This window comes from Littorina saxatilis, linkage group LG10 (genome assembly GCF_037325665.1).
Source record: "Littorina saxatilis isolate snail1 linkage group LG10, US_GU_Lsax_2.0, whole genome shotgun sequence".
Lineage (NCBI taxonomy): Eukaryota > Metazoa > Mollusca > Gastropoda > Littorinimorpha > Littorinidae > Littorina > Littorina saxatilis.
Genome location: NC_090254.1, coordinates 12,092,686 through 12,109,179, shown reverse-complemented (window position 1 = coordinate 12,109,179; position 16,494 = coordinate 12,092,686). Strand labels below are relative to the sequence as shown.

Sequence of the window (16,494 nt, the reverse complement as noted above, 5' to 3'; positions counted from 1 at the left end):
AAAGATGAAATTGTGGTTAAATCGATTTCTGAAAGTTTAATTTTAATTGGAATTTTCATAGTTTTATTTTTCTGCGCTTGTTTTTAATCCAAATATAACATATTTATATGTTTTTGGAATAAGAAATATAACAAATAAGATTAAATGGTTTTTTGATCGATTTCTAAGACCTTTATTTTAGTTGCAATTTTTACATTTTTAATGACCAAACTCATAAATTAATTTTTAAGCCGCCACGCTGAAATGCAAAACGAAAGTCCGGGCTTCGTCGAAGATTACTTAACCAAAATGTCAAGCTATTTGATCAAAAACTGAGGGTGTGACAGTGTCGCCTCAACCTTCACAAAAAGCCGGATATGACGTCATCAAAAACATTTATCGATAAAGGGAAAAACTTGTCTATGGATATCATACCCAGGATATCTCATGTGAAGTTTCATAAAAATCGGTCCTGTAGTTTCCTCGCAAACGCGCTACACACACAAACACACACACACACACACACACACACACACACACACACACACACACACACAAACACACACACACACACACACACACAAACACACACACACACACACACACACACATACACGCCCACGCACACACATACAGTCATGTACATATACACATATGCCACGGCCCTCGTTTCGATTTCCCGTCTATGTTAAAACATTAGGTCATAACTTGACTAAATGTAAAAACAGCGTTATTATAATATGTGGAAGAACTCGAAAACAAAGTTCCATGCCGGTTGCTTACTAAGAACGCTGCACACACACACACACACACACACACACACACACACACACACACACACACACACACACACGCGCACTTTGTACGCACACACGCACGGACGCGCACACACACACACACCCACACACACACACACACACACACACACACACACACACACACGCTACAAAAGTGTTAACGGTCAGGAAAGGTAACGATCAGAACAAGCAACTCGTAACTTTCATTTCACACACACATTCTGATATCTATTCCAAAACTTTCTGAAATGTTTTTGTCAAAACTTCACTAAAAATGTAATAAAAGTAGCAGTAACTCTGCCAGAGTAGCAGTATAGGTACATGTCTTCATTTGATCCGGTCCTTTATCTGTTTGGCCATCAGAACATCAATCTGTCACAACACCTTGCATTTTGTGTGTGGATACCTTCCTTTTTCTTTGTAGCCATCAGAACATCAAACTGTCACAACACCTTGCATTTTGTGTGTGGATACCTTCCTTATTCTTTGTAGCCATCAGAACATCAAACTGTCACAACACCTTGCATTTTGTGTGTGGATACCTTCCTTTTTCTTTGTAGCCATCAGAATATCTTCGTCGCGATATAACCTTCGTGGTTGAAAACGACGTTAAACACCAAATAAAGAAAGAAAGAACATGAATATCTAACTGTGACAACACCTTGCATTTTGTGTGTGGATACCTTCCTTTTTCTTTGTAGCCATCAGAACATCAATCTGTCACAACACCTTGCATTTTGTGTGTGGATACCTTCCTTTTTCTTTGTAGCCATCAGAATATCTAACTGTGACAACACCTTGCATTTTGTGTGTGGGTACCTTCCTTTTTCTTTGTAGCCATCAGAATATCTAACTGTGACAACACCTTGCATTTTGTGTGTGGGTACCTTCCTTATTCTTTGTAGCCATCAGAACATCAAACTGTCACAACACCTTGCATTTTGTGTGTGGATACCTTCCTTTTTCTTTGTAGCCATCAGAATATCAAACTGTCACAACACCTTGCATTTTGTGTGTGGATACCTTCCTTTTTCTTTGTAGCCATCAGAACATCAAACTGTCACAACACCTTGCATTTTGTGTGTGGATACCTTCCTTTTTACATTTAGTCAAGTTATGACTAAATGTTTTAACGTAGAGGGGGGAATCGAGACGAGGGTCGTGGTGTATGTGTGTGTGTGTGTCTGTGTGTGCGTGTAGAGCGATTCAGACTAAACTACTTGACCGATCTTTATGAAATTTGACATGAGAGTTCCTGGGTATGAAATCCCCGAACGTTTTTTTCATTTTTATGATAAATGTTTTTGATGACGTCATATCCGGCTTTTCGTGAAAGTTGAGGCGGCACTGTCACGCCCTCATTTTTCAACCAAATTGGTTGAAATTTTGGTCAAGTAATCTTCGACGAAGCCCGGACTTTGGTATTGCATTTCAGCTTGGTGGCTTAAAAATTAATTAATGACTTTGGTCATTAAAAATCTGAAAATTGTAAAAAACATTTATAAAAATTTATAAAACGATCCAAATTTACGTTTATCTTATTCTCCATCATTTGCTGATTCCAAAAACATATAAATATGTTATATTTGGATTAAAAACAAGCTCTGAAAATTAAATATATAAAAATTATTATCAAAATTAAATTGTCGAAATCAATTTAAAAACACTTTCATCTTATTCCTTGTCGGTTCCTGATTCCAAAAACATATAGATATGATATGTTTGGATTATAAACACGCTCAGAAAGTTAAAACAAAGAGAGGTACAGAAAAGCGTGCTATCCTTCTTAGCGCAACTACTACCCCGCTCTTCTTGTCAATTTCACTGCCTTTGCCATGAGCGGTGGACTGACGATGCTACGAGTATACAGTCTTGCTGAAAAATGGCATTGCGTTCAGTTTCATTCTGTGAGTTCGACAGCTACTTGACTAAATGTTGTATTTTCGCCTTACGCGACTTGTTATATTTAGTCAAGTTTTGACTAAATATTTTAACATCGAGGGGGAATCGAAACGAGGGTCGTGGTGTATGTGTGTCTGTGCGTGTGTGTGTGTGTGTGTGTAGAGCGATTCAGACTAAACTACTGGACCGATCTTTATGAAATTTGACATGAGAGTTCCTGGGTATGAAATCCCCGAATGTTTTTTTCATTTTTTGGATAAATGTCTTTGATGACGTCATATCCGGCTTTTCGTGAAAGTTGAGGCGGCACTGTCACGCCCTCATTTTTCAACCAAATTGGTTGAAATTTTGGTCAAGTAATCTTCGACGAAGCCCGGGGTTCGGTATTGCATTTTAGCTTGGTGGCTTAAAAATTAATTAATGACTTTGGTCATTAAAAATCTGAAAATTGTAAACAAAAATAAAAATTTATAAAACGATCCAAATTTACGTTTATCTTATTCTCCATCATTTGCTGATTCCAAAAACATATAAATATGTTATATTCGGATTAAAAACAAGCTCTGAAAATTAAATATATAAAAATTATTATCAAAATGTTTTTTTCGAAATCAATTTAAAAACACTTTCATCTTATTCCTTGTCGGTTCCTGATTCCAAAAATATATAGATATGATATGTTTGGATTAAAAACACGCTCAGAAAGTTAAAACGAAGAGAGGTACAGAAAAGCGTGCTATCCTTCTCAGCGCAACGAATACCCCGCTCTTCTTGTCAATTCCACGGGCACTGCCTTTGCCACGGGCGGTGGAGTGACGATGCTACGAGTATACGGTCTTGCTGCGTTGCATTGCGTTCAGTTTCATTCTGTGAGTTCGACAGCTACTTGACTAAATATTGTATTTTCGCCTTACGGAACTTGTTCTTTGTAGCCATCAGAATATCTAACTGTGACAACACCTTGCATTTTGTGTGTGGATACCTTCCTTTTTATATTTAGTCAAGTTTTGACTAAATATTTTAACATCGAGGGGGAATCGAAACGAGGGTCGTGGTGTATGTGCGTCTGTCTGTCTGTGTGTGTGTGTGTGTAGAGCGATTCAGACTAAACTACTGGACCGATCTTTATGAAATTTGACATGAGAGTTCCTGGGTATGAAATCCCCGAACGTTTTTTTCATTTTTTTGATAAATGTCTTTGATGACGTCATATCCGGCTTTTCGTGAAAGTTGAGGCGGCACTGTCACGCCCTCATTTTTCAACCAAATTGGTTGAAATTTTGGTCAAGTAATCTTCGACGAAGCCCGGACTTCGGTATTGCATTTCAGCTTGGTGGCTTAAAAATTAATTAATGACTTTGGTCATTAAAAATCTGAAAATTGTAAAAAAAAATAAAAATTTATAAAACGATCCAAATTTACGTTTATCTTATTCTCCATCATTTGCTGATTCCAAAAACATATAAATATGGTATATTCGGATTAAAAACAAGCTCTGAAAATTAAATATATAAAAATTATTATCAACATTTTTTTTTTTCGAAATCGTTTTAAAAACACTTTCATCTTATTCCTTGTCGGTTCCTCATTCCAAAAACATATAGATATGATATGTTTGGATTAAAAACACGCTCAGAAAGTTAAAACGAAGAGAGGTACAGAAAAGCGTGCTATCCTTCTCAGCGCAACGAATATCCCGCTCTTCTTGTCAATTCCACGGGCACTGCCTTTGCCACGGGCGGTGGAGTGACGATGCTACGAGTATACGGTCTTGCTGCGTTGCGTTGCGTTCAGTTTCATTCTGTGAGTTCGACAGCTACTTGACTAAATATTGTATTTTCGCCTTACGCGACTTGTTATATTTAGTCAAAACTAAATATTTTAACATCGAGGGGGAATCGAAACGAGGGTCGTGGTGTATGTGTGTCTGTCTATCTGTGCGTGTGTGTGTGTGTGTGTGTGTGTGTGTGTAGAGCGATTCAGACTAAACTACTGGACCGATCTTTATGAAATTTGACATGAGAGTTCCTGGGTATGAAATCCCCGAACTTTTTTTTCATTTTTTTGATAAATGTCTTTGATGACGTCATATCCGGCTTTTCGTGAAAGTTGAGGCGGCACTGTCACGCCCTCATTTTTCAACCAAATTGGTTGAAATTTTGGTCAAGTAATCTTCGACGAAGCCCGGACTTTGGTATTGCATTTCAGCTTGGTGGCTTAAAAATTAATTAATGACTTTGGTCATTAAAAATCTGAAAATTGTAAACAAAAATAAAAATTTATAAAACGATCCAAATTTACGTTTATCTTATTCTCCATCATTTGCTGATTCCAAAAACATATAAATATGTTATATTCGGATGAAAAACAAGCTCTGAAAATTAAATATATAAAAATTATTATCAAAATTAAATATTCCAAATCAATTTAAAAACAGTTTCATCTTATTCCTTGTCGGTTCCTGATTCCAAAAACATATAGATATGATATGTTTGGATTAAAAACACGCTCAGAAAGTTAAAACGAAGAGAGGTACAGAAAAGCGTGCTATGCAGCATAGCGTAACCACTACCCCGCTCTTCTTGTCAATTTCACTGCCTTTGCCGTGAGCGGTGGACTACGAGTATACGGTCTTGCTGCGTTGCATTGCGTTCAGTTTCATTCTGTGAGTTCGACAGCTACTTGACTAAATATTGTATTTTCGCCTTACGCGACTTGTTACATTTAGTCAAGTTTTGACTAAATGTTTTAACGTAGAGGGGGGAATCGAGACGAGGGTCGTGGTGTATGTGCGTGTGTGTGTGTGTGTGTGTGTGTGTGTGTGTGTGTGTGTGTGTGTGTGTGTGTGTGTGTGTGTGTGTGTGTGTGTGTGTGTAGAGCGATTCAGACTAAACTACTGGACCGATCTTTATGAAATTTGACATGAGAGTTCCTGGGTATGAAATCCCTGAATGTTTTTTTCATTTTTTTGATAAATGTCTTTGATGACGTCATATCCGGCTTTTCGTGAAAGTTGAGGCGGCACTGTCACGCCCTCATTTTTCAACCAAATTGGTTGAAATTTTGGTCAAGTAATCTTCGACGAAGCCCGGACTTCGGTATTGCATTTCAGCTTGGTGGCTTAAAAATTAATTAATGACTTTGGTCATTAAAAATCTGAAAATTGTAAAAAAAAATAAAAATTTATAAAACGATCCAAATTTACGTTCATCTTATTTTCCATCATTTTCTGATTCCAAAAACATATAAATATGTTATATTTGGATTAAAAACAAGCTCTGAAAATTAAATATATAAAAATTATTATCAAAATTAAATTGTCGAAATCAATTTAAAAACACTTTTATCTTATTCCTTGTCGGTTCCTAATTCCAAAAACATAATTATAGATATGATATGTTTGGATTTAAAACACGCTCAGAAAGTTAAAAACAAAGAGATGTACAGAAAAGCGTGCTATCCTTCTTAGCGCAACTTCTACCCCGCTCTTCTTATCAATTTCACTGCCTTTGCCATGAGCGGTGGACTGACGATGCTACGAGTATACGGTCTTGCTGAAAAATGGCATTGCGTTCAGTTTCATTCTGTGAGTTCGACAGCTACTTGACTAAATGTTGTATTTTCGCCTTACGCGACTTGTTCTTTGTAGCCATCAGAACATCAAACTGTCACAACACCTTGCATTTTGTGTGTGGATACCTTCCTTTTTCTTTGTAGCCATCAGAACATCAAACTGTCACAACACCTTGCATTTTGTGTGTGGATACCTTCCTTTTTACATTTAGTCAAGTTTGACTAAATGTTTTAACGTAGAGGGGGAATCGAGACGAGGGTCGTGGTGTATGCGCGTGCGTGCGTGTGTGTGTGTGTCTGTGTGTGTGTGTAGAGCGATTCAGACTAAACTACTGGACCGATCTTTATGAAATTCGACATGAGAGTTCCTGGGTATGAAATTCCCAGACGTTTTTTCATTTTTTTGATAAATGTCTTTGATGACGTCATATCCGGCTTTTCGTGAAAGTTGAGGCGGCACTGTCACGCCCTCATTTTTCAACCAAATTGGTTGAAATTTTGGTCAAGTAATCTTCGACGAAGCCCGGACTTCGGTATTGCATTTCAGCTTGGTGGCTTAAAAATTAATTAATGACTTTGGTCATTAAAAATCTGAAAATTGTAAAAAAAAATACAAATGTATAAAACGATCCAAATTTACGTTCATCTTATTCTCCATCATTTTCTGATTCCAAAAACATATAAATATGTTATATTTGGATTAAAAACAAGCTCTGAAAATTAAATATATAAAAATTATTATCAAAATTAAATATTCCAAATCAATTTAAAAACAGTTTCATCTTATTCCTTGTCGGTTCCTGATTCCAAAAACATATAGATATGATATGTTTGGATTAAAAACACGCTCAGAAAGTTAAAACGAAGAGAGGTACAGAAAAGCGTGCTATGCAGCATAGCGTAACCACTACCCCGCTCTTCTTGTCAATTTCACTGCCTTTGCCGTGAGCGGTGGACCACGAGTATACGGTCTTGCTGCGTTGCATTGCGTTCAGTTTCATTCTGTGAGTTCGACAGCTACTTGACTAAATATTGTATTTTCGCCTTACGCGACTTGTTACATTTAGTCAAGTTTTGACTAAATGTTTTAACGTAGAGGGGGGAATCGAGACGAGGGTCGTGGTGTATGTGCGTGTGTGTGTGTGTGTGTGTGTGTGTGTGTGTGTGTGTGTGTGTGTGTGTGTGTGTGTGTGTGTGTGTGTGTAGAGCGATTCAGACTAAACTACTGGACCGATCTTTATGAAATTTGACATGAGAGTTCCTGGGTATGAAATCCCCGAATGTTTTTTTCATTTTTTTGATAAATGTCTTTGATGACGTCATATCCGGCTTTTCGTGAAAGTTGAGGCGGCACTGTCACGCCCTCATTTTTCAACCAAATTGGTTGAAATTTTGGTCAAGTAATCTTCGACGAAGCCCGGACTTCGGTATTGCATTTCAGCTTGGTGGCTTAAAAATTAATTAATGACTTTGGTCATTAAAAATCTGAAAATTGTAAAAAAAAATAAAAATTTATAAAACGATCCAAATTTACGTTCATCTTATTTTCCATCATTTTCTGATTCCAAAAACATATAAATATGTTATATTTGGATTAAAAACAAGCTCTGAAAATTAAATATATAAAAATTATTATCAAAATTAAATTGTCGAAATCAATTTAAAAACACTTTTATCTTATTCCTTGTCGGTTCCTAATTCCAAAAACATAATTATAGATATGATATGTTTGGATTTAAAACACGCTCAGAAAGTTAAAAACAAAGAGATGTACAGAAAAGCGTGCTATCCTTCTTAGCGCAACTACTACCCCGCTCTTCTTATCAATTTCACTGCCTTTGCCATGAGCGGTGGACTGACGATGCTACGAGTATACGGTCTTGCTGAAAAATGGCATTGCGTTCAGTTTCATTCTGTGAGTTCGACAGCTACTTGACTAAATGTTGTATTTTCGCCTTACGCGACTTGTTCTTTGTAGCCATCAGAACATCAAACTGTCACAACACCTTGCATTTTGTGTGTGGATACCTTCCTTTTTCTTTGTAGCCATCAGAACATCAAACTGTCACAACACCTTGCATTTTGTGTGTGGATACCTTCCTTTTTACATTTAGTCAAGTTTTGACTAAATGTTTTAACGTAGAGGGGGAATCGAGACGAGGGTCGTGGTGTATGTGCGTGCGTGCGTGTGTGTGTGTGTCTGTGTGTGTGTGTAGAGCGATTCAGACTAAACTACTGGACCGATCTTTATGAAATTCGACATGAGAGTTCCTGGGTATGAAATCCCCAGACTTTTTTTCATTTGTTTGATAAATGTCTTTGATGACGTCATATCCGGCTTTTCGTGAAAGTTGAGGCGGCACTGTCACGCCCTCATTTTTCAACCAAATTGGTTGAAATTTTGGTCAAGTAATCTTCGACGAAGCCCGGACTTCGGTATTGCATTTCAGCTTGGTGGCTTAAAAATTAATTAATGACTTTGGTCATTAAAAATCTGAAAATTGTAAAAAAAAATACAAATGTATAAAACGATCCAAATTTACGTTCATCTTATTCTCCATCATTTTCTGATTCCAAAAACATATAAATATGTTATATTTGGATTAAAAACAAGCTATGAAAATTAAATATATAAAAATTATTATCAAAATTAAATTGTCGAAATCAATTTAAAAACACTTTCGTCTTATTCCTGGTCGGTTCCTGATTCCAAAAACATATAGATATGATATGTTTGGATTAAAAACACGCTCAGAAAGTTAAAACAAAGAGAGGTACAGAAAAGCGTGCTATCCTTCTTAGCGCAACTACTACCCCGCTCTTCTTGTCAATTTCACTGCCTTTGCCATGAGCGGTGGACTGACGATGCTACGAGTATACGGTCTTGCTGAAAAATGGCATTGCGTTCAGTTTCATTCTGTGAGTTCGACAGCTACTTGACTAAATGTTGTATTTTCGCCTTACGCGACTTGTTCTTTGTTGTAGCCATCAGAATATCTAACTGTGACAACATTTTGCTTTTTGTGTGTGGATACCTTCCTTTTTTTTTGTAGCCATCAGAACATCAAACTGTCACAACACCTTGCATTTTGTGTGTGGATACCTTCCTTTTTATATTTAGTCAAGTTTTGACTAAATATTTTAACATCGAGGGGGAATCGAAACGAGGGTCGTGGTGTATGTGCGTGTGTCTGTGTGTGTGTCTGTGTGTGTGTGTGTGTGTGTGTGTGTAAAGCGATTCAGACTAAACTACTGGACCGATCTTTATGAAATTTGACATGAGAGTTCCTGGGTATGAAATCCCCGAATGTTGTTTTCATTTTTTGGATAAATGTCTTTGATGACGTCATATCCGGCTTTTCGTGAAAGTTGAGGCGGCACTGTCACGCTCTCATTTTTCAACCAAATTGGTTGAAATTTTGGTCAAGTAATCTTCGACGAAGCCCGGACTTCGGTATTGCATTTCAGCTTGGTGGCTTAAAAATCAATTAATGACTATTTGGTCATTTAAAATCTGAAAATTGTAAAAAAACATAAAAATTTATAAAACGATCCAAATTTACGTTCATCTTATTCTCCATCATTTTCTGATTCCAAAAACATATAAATATGTTATATTTGGATTAAAAACAAGCTCTGAAAATTAAATATATACAAATTATTATCAAAATTAAATTGTCGAAACCAATTTCAAAACGCTTTTATCTTGTTCCTTGTCGGTTCCTGATTCCAAAAACATATAGATATGATATGTTTGGATTAAAAACACGCTCAGAAAGTTAAAACAAAGAGAGGTACAGAAAAGCGTGCTATCCTTCTTAGCGCAACTACTACCCCGCTCTTCTTGTCAATGTCACTGCCTTTGCCATGAGCGGTGGACTGACGATGCTACGAGTATACGGTCTTGCTGAAAAATAGCATTGCGTTCAGTTTCATTCTGTGAGTTCGACAGCTACTTGACTAAATGTTGTATTTTCGCCTTACGCGACTTGTTCTTTGTTGTAGCCATGAGAATATCTAACTGTGACAACATCTTGCATTTTGTGTGTGGATACCTTCCTTTTTATATTTAGTCAAGTTTTGACTAAATATTTTAACATCGAGGGGGAATCGAAACGAGGGTCGTGGTGTATGTGTGTCTGTCTGTCTGTGCGTGTGTGTGTGTGTGTGTGTGTGTGTGTGTGTGTGTGTGTGTGTGTGTAGAGCGATTCAGACTAAACTACTGGACCGATCTTTATGAAATTTGACATGAGAGTTCCTGGGTATGAAATCCCCGAACGTTTTTTTCCTTTTTTTTTATAAATGTCTTTGATGACGTCATATCCGGCTTTTCGTGAAAGTTGAGGCGGCACTGTCACGCCCTCATTTTTCAACCAAATTGGTTGAAATTTTGGTCAAGTAATCTTCGACAAAGCCCGGACTTCGGTATTGCATTTCAGCTTGGTGACTTAAAAATTAATTAATGACTTTGGTCATTAAAAATCTGAAAATTGTAAAAAAAAAATAACAATTTATAAAACGATCCAAATTTACGTTTATCTTATTCTCCATCATTTGCTGATTCCAAAAACATATCCATATTCGGATTAAAAACAAGCTCTGAAAATTAAATATATAAAAATTATTATCAAAATTAAATTGTCCAAATCAATTTAAAAACAGTTTCATCTTATTCCTTGTCGGTTCCTGATTCCAAAAACATATAGATATAATATGTTTGGATTAAAAACACGCTCAGAAAGTTAAAACAAAGAGAGGTACAGAAAAGCGTGCTATCCTTCTTAGCGCAACTACTACCCCGCTCTTGTCAATTTCACTGCCTTTGCCATGAGCGGTGGACTGACGATGCTACGAGTATACGGTATTGCTGAAAAATGGCAGCTACTTGACTAAATATTGTATTTTCGCCTTACGCGACTTGTTATATTTAGTCAAGTTTTGACTAAATATTTTAACATCGAGGGGGAATCGAAACGAGGGTCGTGGTATGTGCGTGCGTGTGTGTGTCTGTGTGTCTGTGCGTGTGTGTGTGTGTGTAGAGCGATTCAGACTAAACTACTTGACCGATCTTTATGAAATTTGACATGAGAGTTCCTGGGTATGAAATCCCCGAACATTTTTTTCATTTTTTTGATAAATGTCTTTGATGACGTCATATCCGGCTTTTTGTGAAAGTTGAGGCGGCACTGTCACGCCCTCATTTTTCAACCAAATTGGTTGAAATTTTGGTCAAGTAATCTTCGACAAAGCCCGGACTTCGGTATTGCATTTCAGCTTGGTGGCTTAAAAATTAATTAATGACTTTGGTCATTAAAAATCGGAAAATTGTAAAAAAAAATGTTTTTATATAAAACGATTCAAATTTACGTTCATCTTATTCTCCATCATTTGCTGATTCCAAAAACATATAAATATGTTATATTTGGATTAAAAACAAGCTCTGAAAATTAAATATATAAAAATTATTATCAAAATTAAATTGTCGAAATCAATTTAAAAACACTTCCATCTTATTCCTTGTCGGTTCCTGATTCCAAAAACATATAGATATGATATGTTTGGATTAAAAACACGCTCAGAAAGTTAAAACGAAGAGAGGTACAGAAAAGCGTGCTATCCTTCTCAGCGCAAGTACTACCCCGCTCTTCTTGTCAATGTCACTGCCTTTGCCGTGCGCGGTGGACTGACGATGCTACGAGTGTACGGTCTTGCTGCGTTGCATTGCGTTCAGTTTCATTCTGTGAGTTCGACAGCTACTTGACTAAATGTTGTATTTTCGCCTTACGCGACTTGTTCTTTGTTGTAGCCATCAGAATATCTAACTGTGACAACACATTGCATTTTGTGTGTGGATACCTTCCTTTTTCTTTGTAGCCATCAGAACATCAAACTGTCACAACACCTTGCATTTTGTGTGTGGATACCTTCCTTATTCTTTGTAGCCATCAGAACATCAAACTGTCACAACACCTTGCATTTTGTGTGTGGATACCTTCCTTTTTCTTTGTAGCCATCAGAACATCAATCTGTCACAACACCTTGCATTTTGTGTGTGGATACCTTCCTTTTTCTTTGTAGCCATCAGAATATCTAACTGTGACAACACCAAAATCGTGGAAAACCTGGAAGGACGTGATAACACACGTGTCTCCTGCTATGGGTCTGGGGACAACACGAGCACCATCACCTGGACGCTGCTGGACAACACAGGATTCACAAAGAACCTGGCCACATGCCATGGCCTGAACAACTGTACCACCCAGTATTCTTCGTCACTTCTCGGTGTCTACTGGTCGACTGCTGCATACAGCTACATTTATCTTCCAAGAATTGCCCGAGAGTTCTCCGGTACCGTGACATGCACAGAGACGAGGGAGACGTCTGAGGATTCCGCCAGCTGTGCATTCAAAGTGACACGTGAGTTTTGTTATTAAATTCATTTATCCTTCATGCTTGGCGATATGCTCCCCGAGGACCAACAAAAAAATGCTGGTCTGACAACAACCCACCAAACATCGTTTTTGTCATCATTTTGGTAGTGCAACAAAATGCACAATAACCAACAGGGAGACGAATTTTTAGAATCCAATTCCGGGCCGCAAAGCATCGTCACAGTAGCTCGAGATAACACGTCAAACTTGTCTGTGACGTCAAACGTAGCTTGTTGACGCTTTTCTTCCAGTCTGAAAATGTACAGAGCTGCGATTTATATATATATATGTGAGTTCAGAAAGTGTTGAGCCTATGTGTTTTCTTTTAAGTGTTTCATGACTTTTTGTTGTGTATTTTGCGATTACAGAGATAAGTTGCAAATTGACCATGAGTCGCCGCGGTAATTATCAACATTGATTGGGTCTTTGAGAGTGAATGCTTACAATCGTTGTCCTCGGAAACACGAACCCAAAGCCGCGATGGTTCCACACATCAAACAATGTTTGGCTTTTACTTTGACAATCCACGTTTCACCTGAAAGCTCAAACACATTTACCACGTTGATTTATTGCATGGGAAACATGAGATTTATTCCCCGGCTGGTTATGAATAAAAACTTTTGAAAATGATGACAACTATTTTTGTTTGGTCTTAGTGCCGTAGGTTGCGACGGGCTTCGAAATGCAGTTAAAAGCGGGCCTTGCTAATTCTTTTTAGTGATCACAAACATTGTCTTTTTTCGATCAAATGATTTGAGGGAGGCGGAGTGGGCCTTTAATTTTCTGCCATAAAGTTTACGTATTTTTTCTTGCAATAGGCGTGTCTCATGGTTTTTTTGTGTGTTTTTTTAGCAAACGCTGTTATTGTGGTGTTTTACCAACAAATACAAAACGGCTATAATTTCTCTTTATTTGAAATTATTACAACTTTAAAAACATTGTTAGTGCAGGTTAAAAAAAACATTATAGGAAGAATCTGAAAGACAAGTTGGTTATACCTACAATATGGTTAGACATAAGCGTGGCAGTATGAAATACGACGATATTGGTTATTGGACATATATATGCACACACAAAACACCCTGAGGTTCTTTCTCCGCAAAATTCTACTTTTTATGAATTACTTTCTTGGGAAGCTACTTGACCCACTTGAATAAATACTTATTTCCAAGTTCGCTTCATGTTTTTACAGGAACGAGATTCCAATCCTGTCAAGATGGTTATGCGGTCAGAGAAAGCGGAGCTGCGAATTTGTATTGTTACCACTCTGGTTACACTCCAAGCATTGTGACGTGGACGCTGACCACCGACTCTGGTGTAGTCCTGGACCTTGGTTCTTGTTCTAACACATCTTCCTGCACTTCACCCCAAGGGTCTAACAACATGATCTCGCCCTCCACCTCCTACACCAGCCTTAACATCAGGTCTGCATTTTCGCAGAGAAGCAATGCCGGGCAACTGTCCTGTTCCTTCACTCACAACCGCACTACGGATGTCGACACGTGCAACTTGGAAATGTATCGTAAGAGGATTTAGTGTTTAACAATCAGTAACGATCATCTACACTAATCGTCATAAAAAAAAACCTAAACACATACATTTAGCTGTCGATCTTTGCGATGCGGCCTGTTACATATTAAAACCAAGTATATTGCCAGAAAGGTAATTCATTCCCCTACCGTATGAAATAAATAGTTTCATTTTTCATCAGTTAGTGTTTATGCAGTGTACCGGAGACCTAGGACACCCCCCAAAATCAAATTCGCAAAAGAAAACTTGCAGACACTAAAATACACACAAAATCAAAACAAGCAAGGGGGACCCCGTTTTTGATCTCAAATGGAAGAACATCTCACTTTCTACCCATACAAAATAATTTGGTTAAGCTGTTGTGCCTAGCAGTGTTGTTTTGCTATTTTGAAGAAGACAGGTATCAGCCTCGTCAGAAGCCGTAACAGGCCTGTTTTGGCGTCTTTTTTGTGGGCTATGTGGGTAAAAACCCTGTTGTTTGTAATGGCTTATTGTATTGTTTTTAAATTTGACATGAGTATTGATAACACAATTGCAAATACGCGTGTAAAATATCATGGCGTTTTGATGAGTTTGTTGGACGAACTGGAACTTTTCAGAAAAGTGTTATCAAACTGTAATAACATTTTACAGTATAGTTGCACAAATTCAGCATTTTGCGAACTCCAACACAAACAATTCATACAATTGGGGATCAATTTTAGTACCAAAGCAACAACGCTCTTGTGTGGTAGGAAAATGTGAACGCGAAACAACAATTACGAAAAACAGGTCTTCCAACAGCAAAACCCAGTCCAGCGATAATAAGCGTGGCAGTTCAGTCTGCTGTGCTGGACTGAGTTTTGCTGTTGGAAGACCTGTTTTTTGTAATTGTTGTTTTGTGTTCACATTTCTATACCACCCAAGCGCGTTGTTGCTTTTGTACCAAAATTAATCCCCAATTGTAATATTCATTTGTGTTAAAGTGTGCAAAATACTGCATTTTTGCAACAATACTGTAAAAAGTTATTACAATTTAATAAAACTTTTCTGAAAAGTTCCAGTTCGTCCAACAAACTCATCAAAATGATATTTTACACACTTGTTGGCAACTGTGTTATCAATACTCATGCTTTTAGTTATGCGCTATAGAAATCTCCTTAATAAATAAATAAAATAAATGTAAAAGCAATACAATGAGCCATTACAAAACAACAGGGTTTTTACCCACATGGCCCACGAGAAATGAAGCCAAAACAGGACTTTTACTGCTTCTGACGAGGCTGACATATGTCTTCATCAAAATGGCAAAACATCACTGCTATAGGCACAACAGCTGAACCAAATAAATTTGTATGGGTAGAAAGTGAGATGTTCTTCAATTTGAGATCAAAAACAGGGTAACTCTTGCTTATTTAGATTTTTTGTGTATTTTAGTGTCTGTAAATTTGCGTTTGCGAATTTGATTTTGGGGAGTGGCCTAGGTCTCCGGTACACTGCATAAACACTAATTAATGAAAAATGAAACTCTTTATTTCATACGGTAGGGGAATGAATTACCTTTCTGGCAATATACTTGGTTTTAATATAACTGGCGGCATCGCAAAGGTCGACAGCTAAATGTATGTGTTTAGTTTTGTGTATGACGAGTAGTGTAGAAGGAAGTGTAGTAATGCGCTGTGTGCGTGAATGAGTGAGTGAGCGAGCAAGTGAGTGAGTGTGTGTGTGTGTGAGTGTGTGTGTGTGTGTGTGTGTGTGTGTGTGTGTGAGTGAGTGAGTGAGTGAGAGTGTGTGTGTGTGTGTGTGTGTTTTAGTGTGTGTGTGTGTGAGAGAGAGAGAGATCGAGAGAGAGAGATCGAGAGATCGAGAGATCGAGAGAGTTTTATACGGAAACATCATAAATTACACACTTTTGCATGTGCTGAAAGTTACAGTTCACGGCCTCAGTCAACACTAACTAACTGGCATAGACCTGTATTTCACATCCAGTACAGCTTCGTTCTGTGACAGTCATTTAAAAAACCATTTCGCCAAACATCATTTTCCTCAAAACAAACGGACAACCATACACTTGATGCGGTGCTACGACAATCCCAGTTTGTAAACTCTGTGTATGTCTCTGTTCTTGAACCAAACTACTTGGCGTTTGTACCGTTGTATTTCTACCAACCAAATCTTTCTTTTGATGCCATGTTCATTGTGTGTTGTTCATTCTGCGAAACGTCTGAGCGTAATATGAAAGCGAAGGTTAATTAACAGGAACACAAGGATAACGAAATCAAGATATTGAAAACAAACATAAA

At 37.5% G+C, this 16,494-nt stretch overlaps 1 protein-coding gene across 1 annotated transcript in view; it reads left to right on the top strand.

Annotated features, from left to right (window-relative positions):
* The window catches only part of LOC138978169 (uncharacterized), a 56,790-nt gene that overhangs the window by 24,749 nt on the left and 15,547 nt on the right, over positions 1 to 16,494 (top strand). The window contains exons 2-3 of the mRNA XM_070350830.1: positions 12,330 to 12,668; positions 13,875 to 14,204. Of these exons, the coding sequence (XP_070206931.1) occupies positions 12,330 to 12,668; positions 13,875 to 14,204 (669 nt within the window). The remainder of the gene's footprint in view (positions 1 to 12,329; positions 12,669 to 13,874; positions 14,205 to 16,494) is intronic.